The sequence below is a fragment of the Bos javanicus genome, chromosome 12, assembly GCF_032452875.1.
Source record: "Bos javanicus breed banteng chromosome 12, ARS-OSU_banteng_1.0, whole genome shotgun sequence".
Classification (NCBI taxonomy): Eukaryota; Metazoa; Chordata; class Mammalia; order Artiodactyla; family Bovidae; genus Bos; species Bos javanicus.
Genome location: NC_083879.1, coordinates 24,697,136 through 24,713,735, shown reverse-complemented (window position 1 = coordinate 24,713,735; position 16,600 = coordinate 24,697,136). Strand labels below are relative to the sequence as shown.

At 36.5% G+C, this 16,600-nt stretch overlaps 1 protein-coding gene across 14 annotated transcripts in view; it reads right to left on the bottom strand.

Annotated features, from left to right (window-relative positions):
* SUPT20H (SPT20 homolog, SAGA complex component) overlaps positions 1-16,600 on the bottom strand; it is a 39,486-nt gene that overhangs the window by 14,487 nt on the left and 8,399 nt on the right. For 6 of the 14 annotated variants that reach the window (XM_061434739.1, XM_061434738.1, XM_061434746.1 and 3 more), the window contains exons 6-19: positions 16,272-16,401; positions 15,170-15,273; positions 13,754-13,870; positions 13,584-13,637; positions 12,026-12,165; positions 7,359-7,515; positions 7,210-7,266; positions 5,348-5,419; positions 4,907-5,064; positions 3,055-3,081; positions 2,505-2,537; positions 1,831-1,948; positions 1,131-1,233; positions 801-959 (exon numbers count right to left, since the gene is read on the bottom strand). In XM_061434739.1, coding sequence (XP_061290723.1) covers positions 801-959; positions 1,131-1,233; positions 1,831-1,948; positions 2,505-2,537; positions 3,055-3,081; positions 4,907-5,064; positions 5,348-5,419; positions 7,210-7,266; positions 7,359-7,515; positions 12,026-12,165; positions 13,584-13,637; positions 13,754-13,870; positions 15,170-15,273; positions 16,272-16,401 — 1,429 coding nt within the window. The remainder of the gene's footprint in view (positions 1-800; positions 960-1,130; positions 1,234-1,830; positions 1,949-2,504; positions 2,538-3,054; positions 3,082-4,906; positions 5,065-5,347; positions 5,420-7,209; positions 7,267-7,358; positions 7,516-12,025; positions 12,166-13,583; positions 13,638-13,753; positions 13,871-15,169; positions 15,274-16,271; positions 16,402-16,600) is intronic. The other 8 variants (XM_061434741.1, XM_061434752.1, XM_061434742.1 and 5 more) reach the window with 3 other exon arrangements.

The window sequence follows — 16,600 nt, the reverse complement described above, 5'->3', positions numbered from 1 at the left end:
AAAACAAGAAGGCAGAAAAATTACACCTTTTGAGCTATCAAGATGAAGATGTTTACATCTAATGCAAAGACCACCCTGTCACTGTGCAGTGTACTAAAACTTTCAGCACATATTCATCATTTATTAAAAAATCTAAAAAACTGGAATGCTTTTTTTATTTGCAAGTTGGTACCTAAATATCTCAGATATTTGTTAATTTGAAGAAATTCAAACTAATGCTAAAATTCTTGAGCAATTATTCTTGATGTTTAAAAAAAAGTATTCAGTAGTAAAAATTACATTTTATTATCTTCAGAATGCTTTATGATCATCCCACATTTTAGTAACTGACAGCAATTAATGAGAGTGTACGGGTATTATTAAAAAAACTAGCTTTCAGTCTACTTCTTACATTTACGAAGACAGGACTGCAGCAACAACTCACATGACATTTTTTTCCGTATCAGCTGCATAGTTTACATAAAATGTAACATGTCCTAAGGTACACTGGTACAAAAAATAATTTGGAATCTTACTGCTACATTTAGCTATCAGATTATTTTTTTCAGGAGATGTGTAGGTTGCAAGTCTATAAGAAAGGTATACACAAGCTGCATACATAAATACAGAAAAACAAATACAATTACAATAAACACATAATACATACAGTCAACAAGAGATCTTCCTGAAGCTTCTTAAAACTTGAACATTTTGGGTAGACAGTACATTCAGATTTCACTATTTCACTGGAAGAACTATCTTAAGAAACACTAATGCAAAAGCTTATGAAGAGTTAATGAAGCATTTAAGTTACAACTTACTTTGTGATGAACTGGCAGGTGACAGGGCAGCTGGAGAAAGCATGCTAACTTGATTAAGATCCACGGATGACTTCCGAGAAAGACTTGGTGGCTTAGAAGCAGGAGGAGGAGTTGGAGATTTAAGAAAGCTGCTGGCCTGTTGTGGTGTAAAATAGTTACCTAGGGAAAAAAATATAGAAGTTATTTGCTAGGTTTACAATTTAGGATTTGATGAATTCTGCTATTTCTTAGATTTATAATTAAAAATTCTGAGCAAATCAAAATATGAATAAATGGATTATGATCATCTGTTTCTTACTCTAGATTATAGAAAATTAAGGAACGCAATACCTGAGGAACTATTTCCTGAGGTTGAGGGAAGTTTGATGGGTGGAGGTCGATGTTTCACTCCCTTCCCCAGTACTGAAGACTGAACTGACACGGTCTCAGGCTGCTGAGAGACAATGATATTAAGCATACTCATTAAAATGATGTCAAATCAGAAATTCACCAATTCAAAACACTGTAACTTATGGATGAAAACACAGTTTAAAAAGATTAGGTATTACACATATTTCAAAAGATTGCACCTTTACAAAGGGAGAAATATTTCTGAGTAAAAAGGTGAAGAGTTTGAAGGAGAAGAGCAGAGTAAGATGACAGCAAAGCTTCACCCTTAAATCTTCCCCAGAAAAATGACAGCTGTAGAAGCCAGGCAGGTGATCAGTATACACAGATGTTCATTACGCTTTTTGTTTTATATCTCTGTGTACATTTGAAAATTTCCATTATATAAAGTTAAATCATGAAAAGAAAATTAAAGTTAAAAGTAAATACAAAACTAAACAATGGACATGACTTTGAACACATTCCAGGAGATGGTAAAGGATAGGGAAGCCTGGTGTGCTGCAGTTCATGGGGTTGTAGTTAGATATGACTTAGCGACTGGATGGCAACAATCCCTCAAAAACTAGTCCTTAATATTTCTCAGATTCCTTGAGAACAATCAGGCAGGAAAAAGTAATAGCACAAAAAAGTTAACCAAACGCACTTCTGTTTCTTTCCCTGGAGAAAGCTGACTCAAGCTGGCTGAGCCACTGGAGCTATGCGACATCTTCACTGGACATTTGGCTTCATTCTGGACCAATTCCTGGTACTGACTGACTACTCTGAAATATTAGGGGGAAAACAAGCAATGATTAGCTAACTCTATTTTAAACATAAATTTATTACATAGGAAATGAATAACTTAATGAAAAAAGTTCTATGAAAAATAACACAAAAATTAAAATTTAGACAATTTATCTTTGATAAAAGCACAGTCTTTTAATATGTTCAGTAACAAGCTAAAACTGAAAACATTTTGCTAATTAACAATTTAAAAGATCCTTTCAGTATCTTGTCTCTAATATAAAATTACAGGTATTATTCCACCAATAAGCAGCCAAAAGAATTAACCACTGACTCTGACTTATATTCTGATTAAAGTACTACCGAAAACTCATTTTCCTTAGCTACTATAGATATATCTAAGTTTTATTTAAAATACAGCTGTATTTTAAACATTATCCTTTTGTTACTTTCTTAATTCTATTTAAAACTCCTAGGAATACCTAAGATATAATTAAAATCAAAGCTTTGACTCCTAACGGAGTATTCTCTATCCTACAAGAGTAAAGTTTATCATACCTATCCAATCAAAAATAAAGATACAAATATTTTTACCTCTCAGCATCAGTCTTTGATCCAATAACGAACCTAAATTGTTTTTTAAGAAGAGAGAAAAGTATTAAAGAGACTTGTTTTAAGGAGCCCCGAGATTACTTTTGAAGTCTTTTAGTAATTTTAAATATAGAATTAAAATCTATTAAGATATCATGAAAAAAATATTGAAAACACATTAAAAAATATTAAATGATGATCAAGTCTTGCATGCATTACAAAATAATTCTGTGAATAAATTGGCTGATTTAATTTAAGGGAGATTTATTTGAGGCTGAAAGTTGCTAAGTGCTACACACCCTTACAAGTGTCTGTCCCACAGCAAAAGTCACTGACCTACCTTGTGCAAGGCCTGTGGCCTTCCTCTCGCTTTACACTTTTGATTTTGGAAGTCATTATTAATGTTTACAGAGCAGGACCTTAGACTACATTTTGACAAAGAAGAGTTTATCACCAACTCAAATAAAGTCTTTACCGACTCTCTTAAAAGGATCTGACATTTATATGATTTCTTAACAGATTAAAATAGTGAGTTTGTTTATTTTTTAATTACCAATTTGAATGATCATCTGTGGAGAAGCTGAAATATAAAATGTAAAAAAAAAAAAAGAAGAAAAAACTTGTTAATGCAGCTCAAACTTTTAACTTCATAGCTATTAAATCAAGTAATTTATGAATATGGGAGAATGACTGGAAGGTAATAAGCCACGGAGCATTTCTGCAGCAATGTCGTAAAGCAAAAGGCAAAAAATTCAATTCTCTAATTATCAAACAAATATATAATCAGTTGGCTTTCTGAACCAGTTTTTTTTTAAATGAGAGATATGTCATTTCACTGTGTTTCAGAAAAGTTAGTAACTAACTATTTAAAATGACCAACATGTGTTTCTAAAGGGAAGACTTAAAAAAAATATGGCTAATCAAAATATCTGGTCTTTCTACTAAGTATAAACAAAATAGTAGCTGAGGATCCCCTGACTGCTACTGTTTTCTCCTAATGACTTTTACTTAGGTATTGGTGAGGTTATTCTTTAAAATCCATCTTTCTGCTGTAATTTCAACTCGTATTTTGTTATGATTTAACATAGAGCTAGCTCTTGCTTTTTTTTCCTGCTCAGGTTCTCTTTTTCCTTCTTTTCAAAACACCATCAACTTGACTAAAAGAGAACTAACAATAAAACATGAAAACAAAACTAAATACTGGATACCTTGTAGTAAACATATGCAACCCATAAGTTTAGGAAGTTCAACTACAGTTGGCCCTCTATATCTGTGGATTCTGTATTCTCAGATTCAACCATCATGGAGTGAAAATATTTGGGGGGTGGGGGGCGGAAATATTCCAGAAAGTCCTGAAAAGTAAAACTTGAAGTTGCTATGGGCTGGCAACTATTTACACAACATTTAAGTTGTATTTACTACTTATTTACATGGCATTTACATTGTATTGGGTATTGTAAACGAGTATGTGGGAGGATATGCGTAAGTTGCAAATATGTACTATTTTGATGTAAGAGACATGACCATCTGCAGATTTTGGTACCCAAGGGGTCATGGGATCAGTGCCCTGCAGATAGTGAGGACCAACTTTATACTTATTGCTTTCTATTATTTTTGGCCACACCGCGCAGCATGCAGGATCCTGGTTCCATCACCAGGGATCAAATCTTTGGCCCCGCAATGGTAGCATGGAGTCCTATCCACTGGACTGCAGGGAAGTCCCATGTAGACATATTTAGAGAGCCAGTAACTACATGAAGCACTGAGTCCGTGTCCTTACAGGCAGTGCTGAAATATCAAGCATTTTAAACAGCTTTTACAGTTACAGTAACCTTGCTTCCCATTTAAAACCAATTATTGCCAGAAGCACTTTATGCTCACAGAGGTTAAAGTCATAAGTGAAAGTGCAAGTGTTAGTCACTCCATCATGTCTGACTCTTTGCAACCCCATGGATTGTAGCCACCAGGCTCCTCTGTCCATGGAATTCTCCAGGCAAGAAAACTGGCATGGGTTGCTATTCCCTTCTCCAGGGACTCTTCCCTACTCAGGTCGAACCCAGGTCTCCTGCATTGCAGGTGGGTTCTTTACTGTCTGAGTTACCAGGGAAGCCCCTCAAATTGTAAGTGGCAGCATATAAATATATCAAAAGGAACAGCACAGGCATAGATTTTATAGCAAATATAAAAATAACTAAGCATAGTTTTTAAAAAAGAAATTACTATTTTAAAGAACTCATGGACAACAATGGTAACTACAATTTAAGTTTACTGAGGTCTGCTGCCAAATCTAACTGAAGTTAACTAACAAAAAAGGGAAATTTTTATTCATCAAAAGCTCATGAGTAGTCACTGAATAAACTCTTGATGGTTTACTTGGTCAAATACATGTATTTAACAGAACTCACTGGGATGGCGACATTGGACTGTCACTCTCCTCATCTTCTTTACATGGCTGGATTTTACCATAGTAAAGTGGATCACCAAGTGACTGCAAAATGGTCAGCTTTGTTTTCTGATACTGATTACCAGCTTCACATTCAAATATATAATCATCTTTTACATCCTGAAAAAAAGCATCCCAAATAAATACCCTCTTCCGAAAATACATTATCAGAATTAACAAAAACCAGGAATAAATAACACATTAACTTATATCTAGCAATTAAGAAACATGGAACATAGTCTGTAGACCTATTTAAAACTGTCTAAAAGGGCATTCCTGGTGACTCAGTGACAAAGAATCCGCCTGCCATTCTTTAAAAACAGAAGGAGATCCCAAAGTAATAAATTCAGATCCCAGATTACAAACGACATCAAAAGAAACAGAGCCTGCAATGGTTACTTACATGGGCTGGCCAGACTGTTGGTTGTGAGTCATCAGATTTGATAGATTTTTCTACTTTGGCATATTTTTCCACCTAAGCAACCACATCAAGAGACATCAGATATAATGAAACCAGTATTATGACAATAGACAAAAACCTAAGTAACTTAATACAATATGCTCTTTAGCACAAGAATTCTTGAATCACTAATAACATCAACTATTTATGCTTAAGTAGTTTCAAATTCTCCTGATGTATATTTAACTAGACCAACTGGTTTTACAATAAAACAAAATTAGGATCTCTTTTGCCATTAAACAAATGTAATAAACACAAATGCCTCTTCCTTTTACTCCATAAGTAGGTATCATATTTGTCTTTTAGGAAAACTGGGATGTCAGAGAGGTGAGCAGGACCAGGATCTTTTCTTTTGGCTGGGTCTTTATTGGAATTGTCACGTAACAGTGTGGACAAAACTAGAAAGAGACTACGGAAATTATATTAAAATTGGTAAAATTTTTGTAAATCTCCATTTTCTCGTCAAACTCAAACCATATTTTCCATGTATTTTCTACCAGACTCCATGAACTGAAAAGTTCTCTTCTTTCTGGTAACCACGATTTTTAAGAGTAATAGACTCACTTGGGCATCTGGTAAAAATTCAGATTCCCATGTCCCTCCCCTGGAGACCTGACTCTGTAAGCTGGACTGAAGTGGGGCTTTAACTGGTATCCTAGATGTTTCAACTGATCAGTCAGACTGAGAAACTTTGTATTAGGGCTTTTCTATTCAAAGCAAGGTCTGCAGAGCCCAGTACCATGCAACCTAAAAGCCTGTCAAGTACTGCAAGAGACCAGGCCCTAGCCCAGACTTGCCGAATTGGAATCTGCATTTTAAGAAGCAACCCACATGATTCTTATGTACATAAAGGTTTGGGAAGCGCTGCTTTGTATATACCCAGATCGCCCTCTGAAGTCAATTCCTCCCTTTGGTATTTGCACCAAACATCTCTTCTCAGGCCATGTTCCTTGAGGGGTGTATAGATAGATACACACTGAAAGATAATGTGGCTTACTTTCTTGAGTTGTATATAGTCTACTTCTAATGCTTTTGGCTTTGTGCTTTTGAAAATTTTTTTTAAATTACAGATAATAAGATCTACACATGTGCTAGCCAAGGAAGTATGCACAGGGCAAACATCTGTTAAAATAACTAACCACTTCTACAGAGTTTAACGAATAATAAAAACAGGAGAAATAGGAAAATAAAAGAAATACGGGACCTCCTATCAAAAGATCTCTTTCTTTGCTCATTTATAGTTCATGTACATTATAGACCAGCAAAGACTACTACTCAAGGATGAGAACCTTGGCCACTGCTCCAGTATTGTTAATTTTTAAATTTAACCAATGAGAAGTATTATCAGGAAATTATGACAAAATATTATGAAAAAAAAATCAGAGGCATTTTATGCATATTATGTAATATGTACCATTTTTTTACACATTTGGAAATACCTTGCTTATTTTTCCTGCTCTAAAACAAATTTATATTAAGGAGTTACATAACTTAGACAAATAATATGAAAGACCAGCTTCTGAAAATGCACAGTTGACTTAAGAAGTGTTTTTGCACAAACATGGAGAATGAACTAGTGGTTAAAACTAGGGGAAAAAAAGGGGGTTATTATGGGATTATATAAAATCATGTGTGATAAAATTTTGAAAACTATAAAGCACTACATAAAGAATCTTTCATTCAATAAAATTAAAAGAGAAAAGTAGCGGTAATAAGAATCTTCATTTTCCCAAAGTATAAGATACTATTAGTGAGATTTAGGAATCTTACATATGAAAATAAGTGCAATTCATGAACTGACTTACATCCACCTCAGAAGGTACAGCCAAATTACAGGGACTCCGTTTCCACATATCTACACACTAAAAAAATTAAAAACAGTATAAATAAATATACTTAAAATGCACAATAAGGCATTTGGTATAATAAGCTTCATTTAAAAACATATACTTACATTTCCTGCTTTAGAAATTTTGAGGTCATAATGCTGACCTGCTTTTCTTTCCTTTCTTTTTTGTAAGAAATCAAGTAATTTTAGCTGAGGAGGAGGTGGACAATGAGACAGATCCTGTTGCCGATTCAGAGAGGACCTGGAATATCTCTTGAAACATCTGAAATATTAAGAGATTAGAATTATTGATACACCAAGCTAATAAAAGAAACTCAGAATAAATACGGTTTAAAAAATGTGTAATTAAACCACAAATATTTGTAGAACACTGTCACTTGCCAAGCAATGTTCCAGGCACTGGTGAAATAAAAATGAACACGACGAAAACAATTCCTGCTCCCATGGAGCTGACAGTCAAAAAGAGAAGACACATATACATTCACAAAGGAACAGGTCAGATCACTCCAGATAACAGCAGAGTACGAGTGAAAAGCAGGGTCCTGGGAGGAGTAAGTGATACGGAGGGCAACACTAGGGGAGGGCAGGAAGGACTCTGAAGAAAATGTGTGAGCCAAGACATGAAGAAGAAACAACCTGTGGAGGGATAAGGGAATGAGTATTTGAAGCAGAGAATTTTAAAAGTTTCTGAGGCAGGAACAAAGCTGGCTTGTTTCAAAAAGGAAAAACATAGGTGGGACTAGAGCACCAGCAGGAAATGAGGTCAAAGAGCAAGGCAAGGGCCTTCCTTGCAGATGAATGATAACATAAAGTACAATGGGATGGTTTTAGAGGAATTTAAGCAAGTGGTGGCATGATCTGCTTTGAGGTTTTTAAAACATTACTTTGGTTTGCCTGCGTGGTAAACAGACCAAAAGGGAGCAAAGGTGAAGCAGTCAGACCAGGTAGGAAGGCGTTTATCACAGAAGTCAAGATGAAGATGACAGTGGTTTGGTCTAAGGTACTGGCAGTGGGTGTGGAGAGATGTGGAAAGAGGTTCTAGGGCACTTTATGGGACTGCTGACGGATTCTCTATGGACTTATTTCACTATTTCCAAAGCTGTACCTTTTCCTCAGCATATATTACTTCAACAGTAAAACAGAGAATTTAGAAAATGGGTAGGTTATTTCAGCCCCTTCAAACTTGAAGATCCAAAGTGGACAATGGAAATAGTCAAAGAGAACTTCATGATGAGCCAACTATAACTGCAATCTAAATTAATATGTATTCTTTTACTTTATTGAGATGGCTAAAATATTCAAAGACAAGTTACCATGTTATAAAAGGGCATTTAGTTATAAACTGACTTCTAAAACTATTATCGCTTTTCCCCAGATCTGTAAAAGAAATTACAAATTGATTTTTTTAAAGGTAACATTAACAAAAATTACACTGGTATTAGGAAGGGATAAATTATTCTTTATTCTTATACTCGTCTCTGCTCAGAATTTCTTTTTGGTGAACAGACTCTAAATTTATAGGTTCAGTTCAGTTCAGTCACTCAGTTGTGTCCAATTATTTGAGACCCCATGAATCGCAGCATGCCAGGCCTCCCTGTCCATCACCAACTCCCGGAGTGCACCTAGACTCACGTCCATCTAGTCAGTGATGCCATCCAGCCATCTCATCCTCTGTCGTCCCCTTCTCCTCCTGCCCCCAATCCCTCCCAGCATCAGAGTCTTTTCCAATGAGTCAACTCTTCGCATGAGGTGGCCAAAGTACTGGAGTTTCAGCTTTAGCATCATTCCTTCCAAAGAAATCCCAGGGCTGATCTTCAGAATGGACTGGCTGGATCTCCTTGCAGTCCAAGGGACTCTCAGGAGTCTTCGCCAACACCACAGTTCAAAAGCATCAATTCTTCAGCGCTCAGCCTTCTTCACAGTCCAACTCTCACATCCATACATGACCACAGGAAAAGCCACAGCCTTGACTAGACGGACCTTTGTTGGCAAAGTAATGTCTCTGCTTTTGAATATGCTATCTAGGTTGGTCCTAACTTTCCTTCCAAGGAGTAAACGTCTTTTAATTTCATGGTTGCAGTCACCATCTGCAGTGATTTTGGAGCCCAAAAGAATACAGCCTGACACTTTTCCACTATTTCTCCATCTATTTCCCATGAAGTGATGGGACCGGATGCCATGATCTTCGTTTTCTGAATGTTGAGCTTTAAGCCAACTTTTTCACTCTCCACTTTCATCAAGAGGCTTTTTAGTTCCTCTTCACTTTCTGCCATAAGGGTGGTGTCATCTGCATATCTGAGGTTATTGATATTTCTCCCGGCAATCTTGATTCCAGCTTGTGTTTCTTCCAGCCCAGCGTTTCTCATGATGTACTCTGCATAGAAGTTAAATAAGCAGGGTGACAATATACAGCTTTGACGTACTCCTTTTCCTATTTGGAACCAGTCTGTTGTTCCATGTCCAGTTCTAACTGTTGCTTCCTGACCTGCATACAAATTTCTCAAGAGGCAGATCAGGTGGTCTGGTATTCCCATCTCTTTCAGAATTTTTCAGTTTATTGTGATCCACACAGTCAAAGGCTTTGGCATAGTCAATAAAGCAGAAATAGATGTTTTTCTGGAACTCTCTTGCTTTTTCTATGATCCAGCGGATGTTGGCAATTTGATCTCTGGTTCCTCTGTCTTTTCTAAAACCACCTTGAACATTAGGAAGTTCATGGTTCACATATTGCTGAAGCCTGGCTTGGAGAATTTTGAGCGTTACTTTACTAGCGTGTGAGATTAGTGCAATTGTGTGGTAGTTTGAGCATTCTTTGGCATTGCCTTTCTTTGGGACTGGAATGAAAACTGACTTTTTCCAGTCCTGTGGCCACTGCTGAGTTTTCCAAATTTGCTGGCATATTGAGAGTAGCACTTTCACAGCATCATCTTTGAGGATTTGAAATAGCTCAACTGGAATTCCATCACCTCCACTAGCTTTGTTCATAGTTGATGCTTTCTAAGGCCCACTTGACTTCACATTCCAGGATGTCTGGCTCTATGAGTGGTGACACCATCGTGATTATATGGGTCATGAAGATTTTTTCTGTACAGTTCTTCTGTGTATTTTTGCCATCTCTTCTTAATATCTTCTGCTTCTGTTAGGTCCATACAATTTCTGTCCTTTATCGAGCCCATCTTTGCATGAAATGTTCCCTTGGTATCTCTAATTTTTTGAAGAGATCTCTAGTCTTTCCCATTCTGTTGTTTTCCTCTATTTCTTTGCATTGATCACTGAAGAAGGCTTTCTTATCTTTTCTTGCTATTCTTTGGAACTCTGCATTCAGATGCTTATATGTTTCCTTTTCTCCTTTGCTTTTTGCTTCTCTTCTTTTCACAGCTATTTGTAAGGCCTCCCCAGACAGCCATTTTGCTTTTTTGCATTTCTTTTCCATGGGGATGGTCTTGATCCCTGTCTCCTGTACAATGTCACGAACTTCTGTCCCTAGTTCATCAGGCACTCTATCTATTAGATCTAGGCCCTTAAATCTATTTCTCACTTCCATTGTGTAATCATAAGGGATTTGATTTAGGTCATACTTGAATGGTCTAGTGGTTTTCCCTACTTTCTTCAATTTCAGTCTGAATTTGGCAATAAGGAGTTCATGGTCTGAACCATAGTCAGCTCCTGGTCTTGTTTTTGCTGACTGTATAGAGCTTCTCCATCTATGGCCACAAAGAATATAATCAATCTGATTTTGGTGTTGACCATCTGGTGATGTCCATGTGTAGAGTCTTCTCTTGTGTTGTTGGAAGAGGGTGTTTGATATGACCATGCATTTTCTTGGCAAAACTCTATTAGTCTTTGCCCTGCTTCATTCTGTATTCCAAGGCCAAATTTGCCTGTTACTCCAGGTGTTTCTTGACTTCCTACTTTTGCATTCCAGTCCCCTATAATGAAAAGGACATCTTTTTTGGGTGTTAGTTCTAAAAGGTCTTGTAGGTCTTCGTAGAACCGTTCAACTTCAGCTTCTTCAGCATTACTGGTTGGGGCATAGGCTTGGATTACTGTGATATTGAATGGTTTGCCTTGGAAACGAACAGAGATCATTCTGTCATTTTTGAGATTACATCCAAAAGAACGCGGTCCACTGGAGAAGGGAATGGCAACCCATTTCAGTGTTCTTGCCTTGAGAACCCCATGAACAGTAGGAAAAGGCAAAATGATAGGATACTGAAAGAGGAACTCCCCAGGTCAGTAGGTGCCCAATATGCTACTGGAGATTAGTGGAGAAATAACTCTAGAAAGAATGAAGGGATGGAGTCAAAGCAAAAATACCCAGCTGTGGATGTGACTGGTGATAGAAGCAAGGTCCGATGCGGTAAAGAGCAATACTGCATAGGAACCTGGAATGTCAGGTCCATGAATCAAGGCAAACTGGAAGTGGTCAAACGAGATGCCAAGAGTGAATGTCGACATTCTAGGAATCAGCGAACTAAAATGGACTGGAATGGGTGAATTTAACTCAGATGACCATTATATCTACTACTGCGGGCAGGAATTCCTCAAAAGAAATGGAGTAGCTATCATGGTCAACCAAAGAGTCCGAATTTATAGGGAGTTTGTTCTTCAAAAGAATGCACAGAGCACATCATTTCAAAATAAAGCAGAGTATTAAAAAACCCCTAATTCTTACACTTTTACTCTGTAGAGGGAAAAGATACCATAAATGTCAATATTCAGAGCTCTCTCTCTAGCTCTCTTTTGGTTTATTCTTCCACAAAGGTGATTACCGTTTCATCGGGCGCGTGTTCATCTTCTGCCTGTTATAGAGCAGTCTGTTTGCAGTGCAGGTTACAGCAATGGAAGGATCAAGACACAGTGGTTCCGCTGTAGCCAGAATCAATTGGCTCTCAAGCAAAAGTTTGTCTTCCTGAAATGGGTAAGAGTAAATACCAATACTAGCTTTAAGATTTAAGATTTTCAAATCATATATATCACTTAATCTAGAAATATTCCTGGGAGTATTTCTGCTAAGGAATAGTACCAACTTCAGGGTATAAACTTTACAAACTGAACAGCATGACATCACTAATGGAATTTCAGCAATTTGGACAAAGTGGGCAAGCTGTAAGAATGCCTGTTAGCCCAACAAATATTTACTAAGCACCTATAATATGTGAGGCGCTGTCCTAGATGTCAGAGAGTCTTTGTTTAGACTATAGGTTTTTCACATCTAAGAAATACAGCTGTCTAGACTCATTAATATTTTCAGGTTGATGACATTTTCAAATGAAAATGATATTTTTCTGAAGAATTTTCCTTGAAAAGGTACAATAAAGGATATAGCCTCTCACTTTATTTACCAATTGCCAGAGTTAGAAATCAATACCCTTGGAACCTCCACATGACCAACAATTTTGTTTGAACATTCCTTTAAGAGCTTTTAACCTTATAAATGAAAAGATTACAGCCCAAACTACAACACAATGCTTGACAGTTACTGATGAACTGAATCTTATTTTATAATCCTATTTCACAGCTACAATAAATTTCACTACTGACATTTTCTTTAGTAACTATTCCTTTTTATAGTAATAGAGAAATAAGTGAACACCCTTGTGAATGGGCACCTCACTGAATCAGCACTGGAGGACTAACTGGCTATTCCCTTGAGTAAGAGGTCAGTCCCTAGGGCTCTACCCAGTGCAGACGGCAAAAACACAGGTTAGGTGTGCTTTAGAACCCAAGATGACAGAGTATCAGCATCTATTTGTATCCACTGTGCAAACAAAACATTCTACTTGCTGCTGCTGGTGCTAAGTCGCTTCAGTCGTGTCCAATTCTGTGTGACCCCATAGACGGCAGCCCACCAGGCTCCCCCGTCCCTGGGATTCTCCAGGCAAGAACACTGGAGTGGGTTGCCATTTCCTTCTCCAATGCAGGAAAGTGAAAAGTCAAAGTGAAGTCACTCAGTCGTGTCCGACTCTTAGCGACCCCATGGACTGCAGCCTACCAGGCTCCTCCGTCCATGGGATTTTCCAGGCAAAAGTATTGGAGTGGGGTGCCACTGCCTTTTCTGATTCTACTTGAGAGAGGATAAAAAAACGAAGTTTCACACTGGGTAGATTAGGTCAACCTCACCCTAGTTTACCATGTCCTAGAGCAACTGGAACTGAACTGGTTTAATTTCTTGCAGGATTAACGCATCTTTGTAGAGCTCATAATGAACCAGATACTTTACTCATAAATCAAATTATGAGCAGGAAATATCTTTTGCTTAACTTAGTAAGCATTGCTTCATCCTATATATTACCTGTTTGGGATTAAAAAAACAACACAACAACTAACCTGGGTCCACTTATGGTTATCACTTGTTATTGAATGTACATCACAGATTAAAGTCTAAAAGAAATAATGATTAAAAAATATTAATATATAGGCATGAGAACACATGAGAACATTGAATAGGTAAAACTCAAAATGAAATCTGAAATATTTCTGAATTAAACATTCCTTACCTGCATTGTTGGACGTAACAGAATGTGCCTACTTTGGTAACCAGGAGATTTCATGTTACTGGACTGCCTATAGTCACGTATTTCTGCTATGACGCATCCACAATGAAAAATATTAACCTGTTTTGAGTGAAAATATTTAAGTAAACCTAAGTACGTAGGTTTATATTGAGTGTTTCAGGTTCTTAGCATTCCCATGCAATGGAATTTCTGACCATTTACATACTCAAAATTCCTTGGTGAACTAACCATCACATAAACTCTTTGAAAAGAGAACTGTTTTATGTTCATCACTGTGACTCAGGAAGCAGTTTAACACTGTTTCCTAGTTACAGAATGACATTTGGCATTTATTTACTATTAATGTTACAGATCACTGGAACTGCTGTTCTTGACACTCACTGGGTCACTGTTGTACTCTGCTAACACTGTCACTGTTATAAATTTGTTAATAAACCATGCCAGAATTGCAGCTTACAGATACAACTGCTATATCTGCTCTGCTAAAACTTCCAGGAGACAGGTTTCACTAATAACAGGAAGAAAGCTAACATTAATTCAAATAATAATCTCCTGCTAATGATATTATTTTCTAGTTCTAAGTCCAAAGGTAAGGAACTGTATCACTCAAGTCTTGCAAATTATCACTTGCTACAGTTGCTTTGGTCTTTTGTGGTTTTTTTTCACCATTTAGAACTCGAGTGAGTACTGTGACTTCCATGTTATCAGTCATTTTTCTGCTCGTGCTTTTTAACCAATATTTGCCGAGCTACTACAATGTGAACTGTTACGCACTATCCAAATATCCAAGAAGTTTCACAGATAAAGTGGTGAGGTAACTTGCTCTCAGTGTGGAAAGACAGGCAATAAACATGTAAACAAAAATGAGGTAACTTGAGAGACTAATGCTATAGAGGAAATAAAACAGGGAGTGACTAACTCAGACTGTGTGTTCAGGTAGAACTCTCTGATTGAGTAATTTTCAGCTGAGACTTGAATCACAACACAGGGCCAGATAGAAGAGCAGATCAATAAGATAGGAATAAGCTTGGTGTGTTTTAATCTATAAAAATGGCATGGGTGGCTGGAGTGTAGTGAGTGGGGATGAGAACCAGGAGGTGAAGACAAATACAAACACAGGGGTTTTATACCGTGAGAGGACACTGGAGAACTCTAAGCAGGGAACTTTGTTGTTTTCTGTTTTTGTTTTGGAAGCTTAATCAACTACATCTATACATTTCAGTATATAGCCTAAAGGATAAATATCCCATAATATATCAATTTTCATACAGGCATATATATATATTAGGTCTCACTTCCCTTTCCAAGAACTAATGAGAATAAAACGAAATATTCTTTATCACAAAACAACATGTATTTGGCAAATCTAAGGACATTTTATGGAGAAAAATTTTGTACCTGAGATTTTTCTAGGAGATCAACCAAAATTGGAGGTAATTCTTCTGCATCCAAGTATTCAAGCAATTCTCCTTCTTCATAAGGCAGTCGAATGGTCTCAGAATCTTAATTTTTAAACATAAAAGTTTCTGAAAGTGATCAGGCTCACCAAAAAGCTTAGGCAATAATTTAAGTAACTTTTCATAAAAATAAAGAGAATAAAACTAAAAGCTCTGCTGAAGTCCTTCACTTATCTAAAAAATAAATCACCTCATAAAAATCTTGATAAACTGTATATAAACAGTTTTAGACTGGAAGAGAGAAAAATACCTAACATCCTATGGAAAACATCTGGCACAACAATCACAAAACAAATCCCAGCCAGCAGTACAATAATCAGAGTGTGATAAAATTCCAACCGTTAACTAAAACTCCCTTAATCTAATCTGGAAGTCAGACTGATAATCTGGTATAGCTTCGAAAAATGACTACTTACAAGCCAAACTTCTCTTGGTGTTACAGTTTACAATTAACGACCAATACAAGAAAAAAAATCCTTAAAAATCTTTAACTGGGTAAGTTCCTTACAGAACTTATAGTATCATCACCAAATCAAAATTTAAATGCCTCTTTGGTGAAATCTCAGAGTGTTAATACTTTAAAATTCTATTCTGACATTCACATTCATCAGAATAAGATGTTGAAGACTATTCAAAAGGTAGTGAGTCTGCTTAACTTTGAAAGTTTCACACTCAAAATATATTCAAAGCATAGAAGAAAAACATATTTAAAACACCTTACACCATCTTAAATACATTAACAGCAACAGAATGAAAGGAAATTTTGACACATTTTAAAATTACATCTTTTATGATTTAATTTCAAAGACCTTTCTCAATTAGAATATTTCTCAAATTCAGCAAGGCTAATCACAGGAGAGTTAACTTCTCATATTGTAACAAAACATCATAAAGAAGAAAATTTGAAATCAAAGTTTTCTGTTGTCAAGGCATCACTGATGTAAAGGACAGATCATTCAGCAGGGTGAAGGCTCTTTCTAAAAGACAACACATCCTGCCCAGCAGATGCAGTTTCATGGCTGCTGCCCTCTGGAGGGTCTTACCTGATCCATTTTTTCCCCTGAGCATCAGAGAATATCCCTCATTTCCTGGGTATAGGTTGACCACTAAACATGATAATGTCTCTTGCATAACAAGCTTCTCTAATAAGTTCACATTTCTTCTTAATTTCTGCTTTAGAAAGAGGCAGAGCTCATGAAAATAATCCAGCATAATTTCAAATAATGCAATCACTTAACGAAACTAGACCTGAGTTAGTTAATCTTTGATGCTCCTTCCACATCTATATAAAATTAATGTTGATCTATTACTGTTTTATGCAAATGAATATCACCAAGAAAAAGTGATCCATAAAATAAAACCACCTAAATAC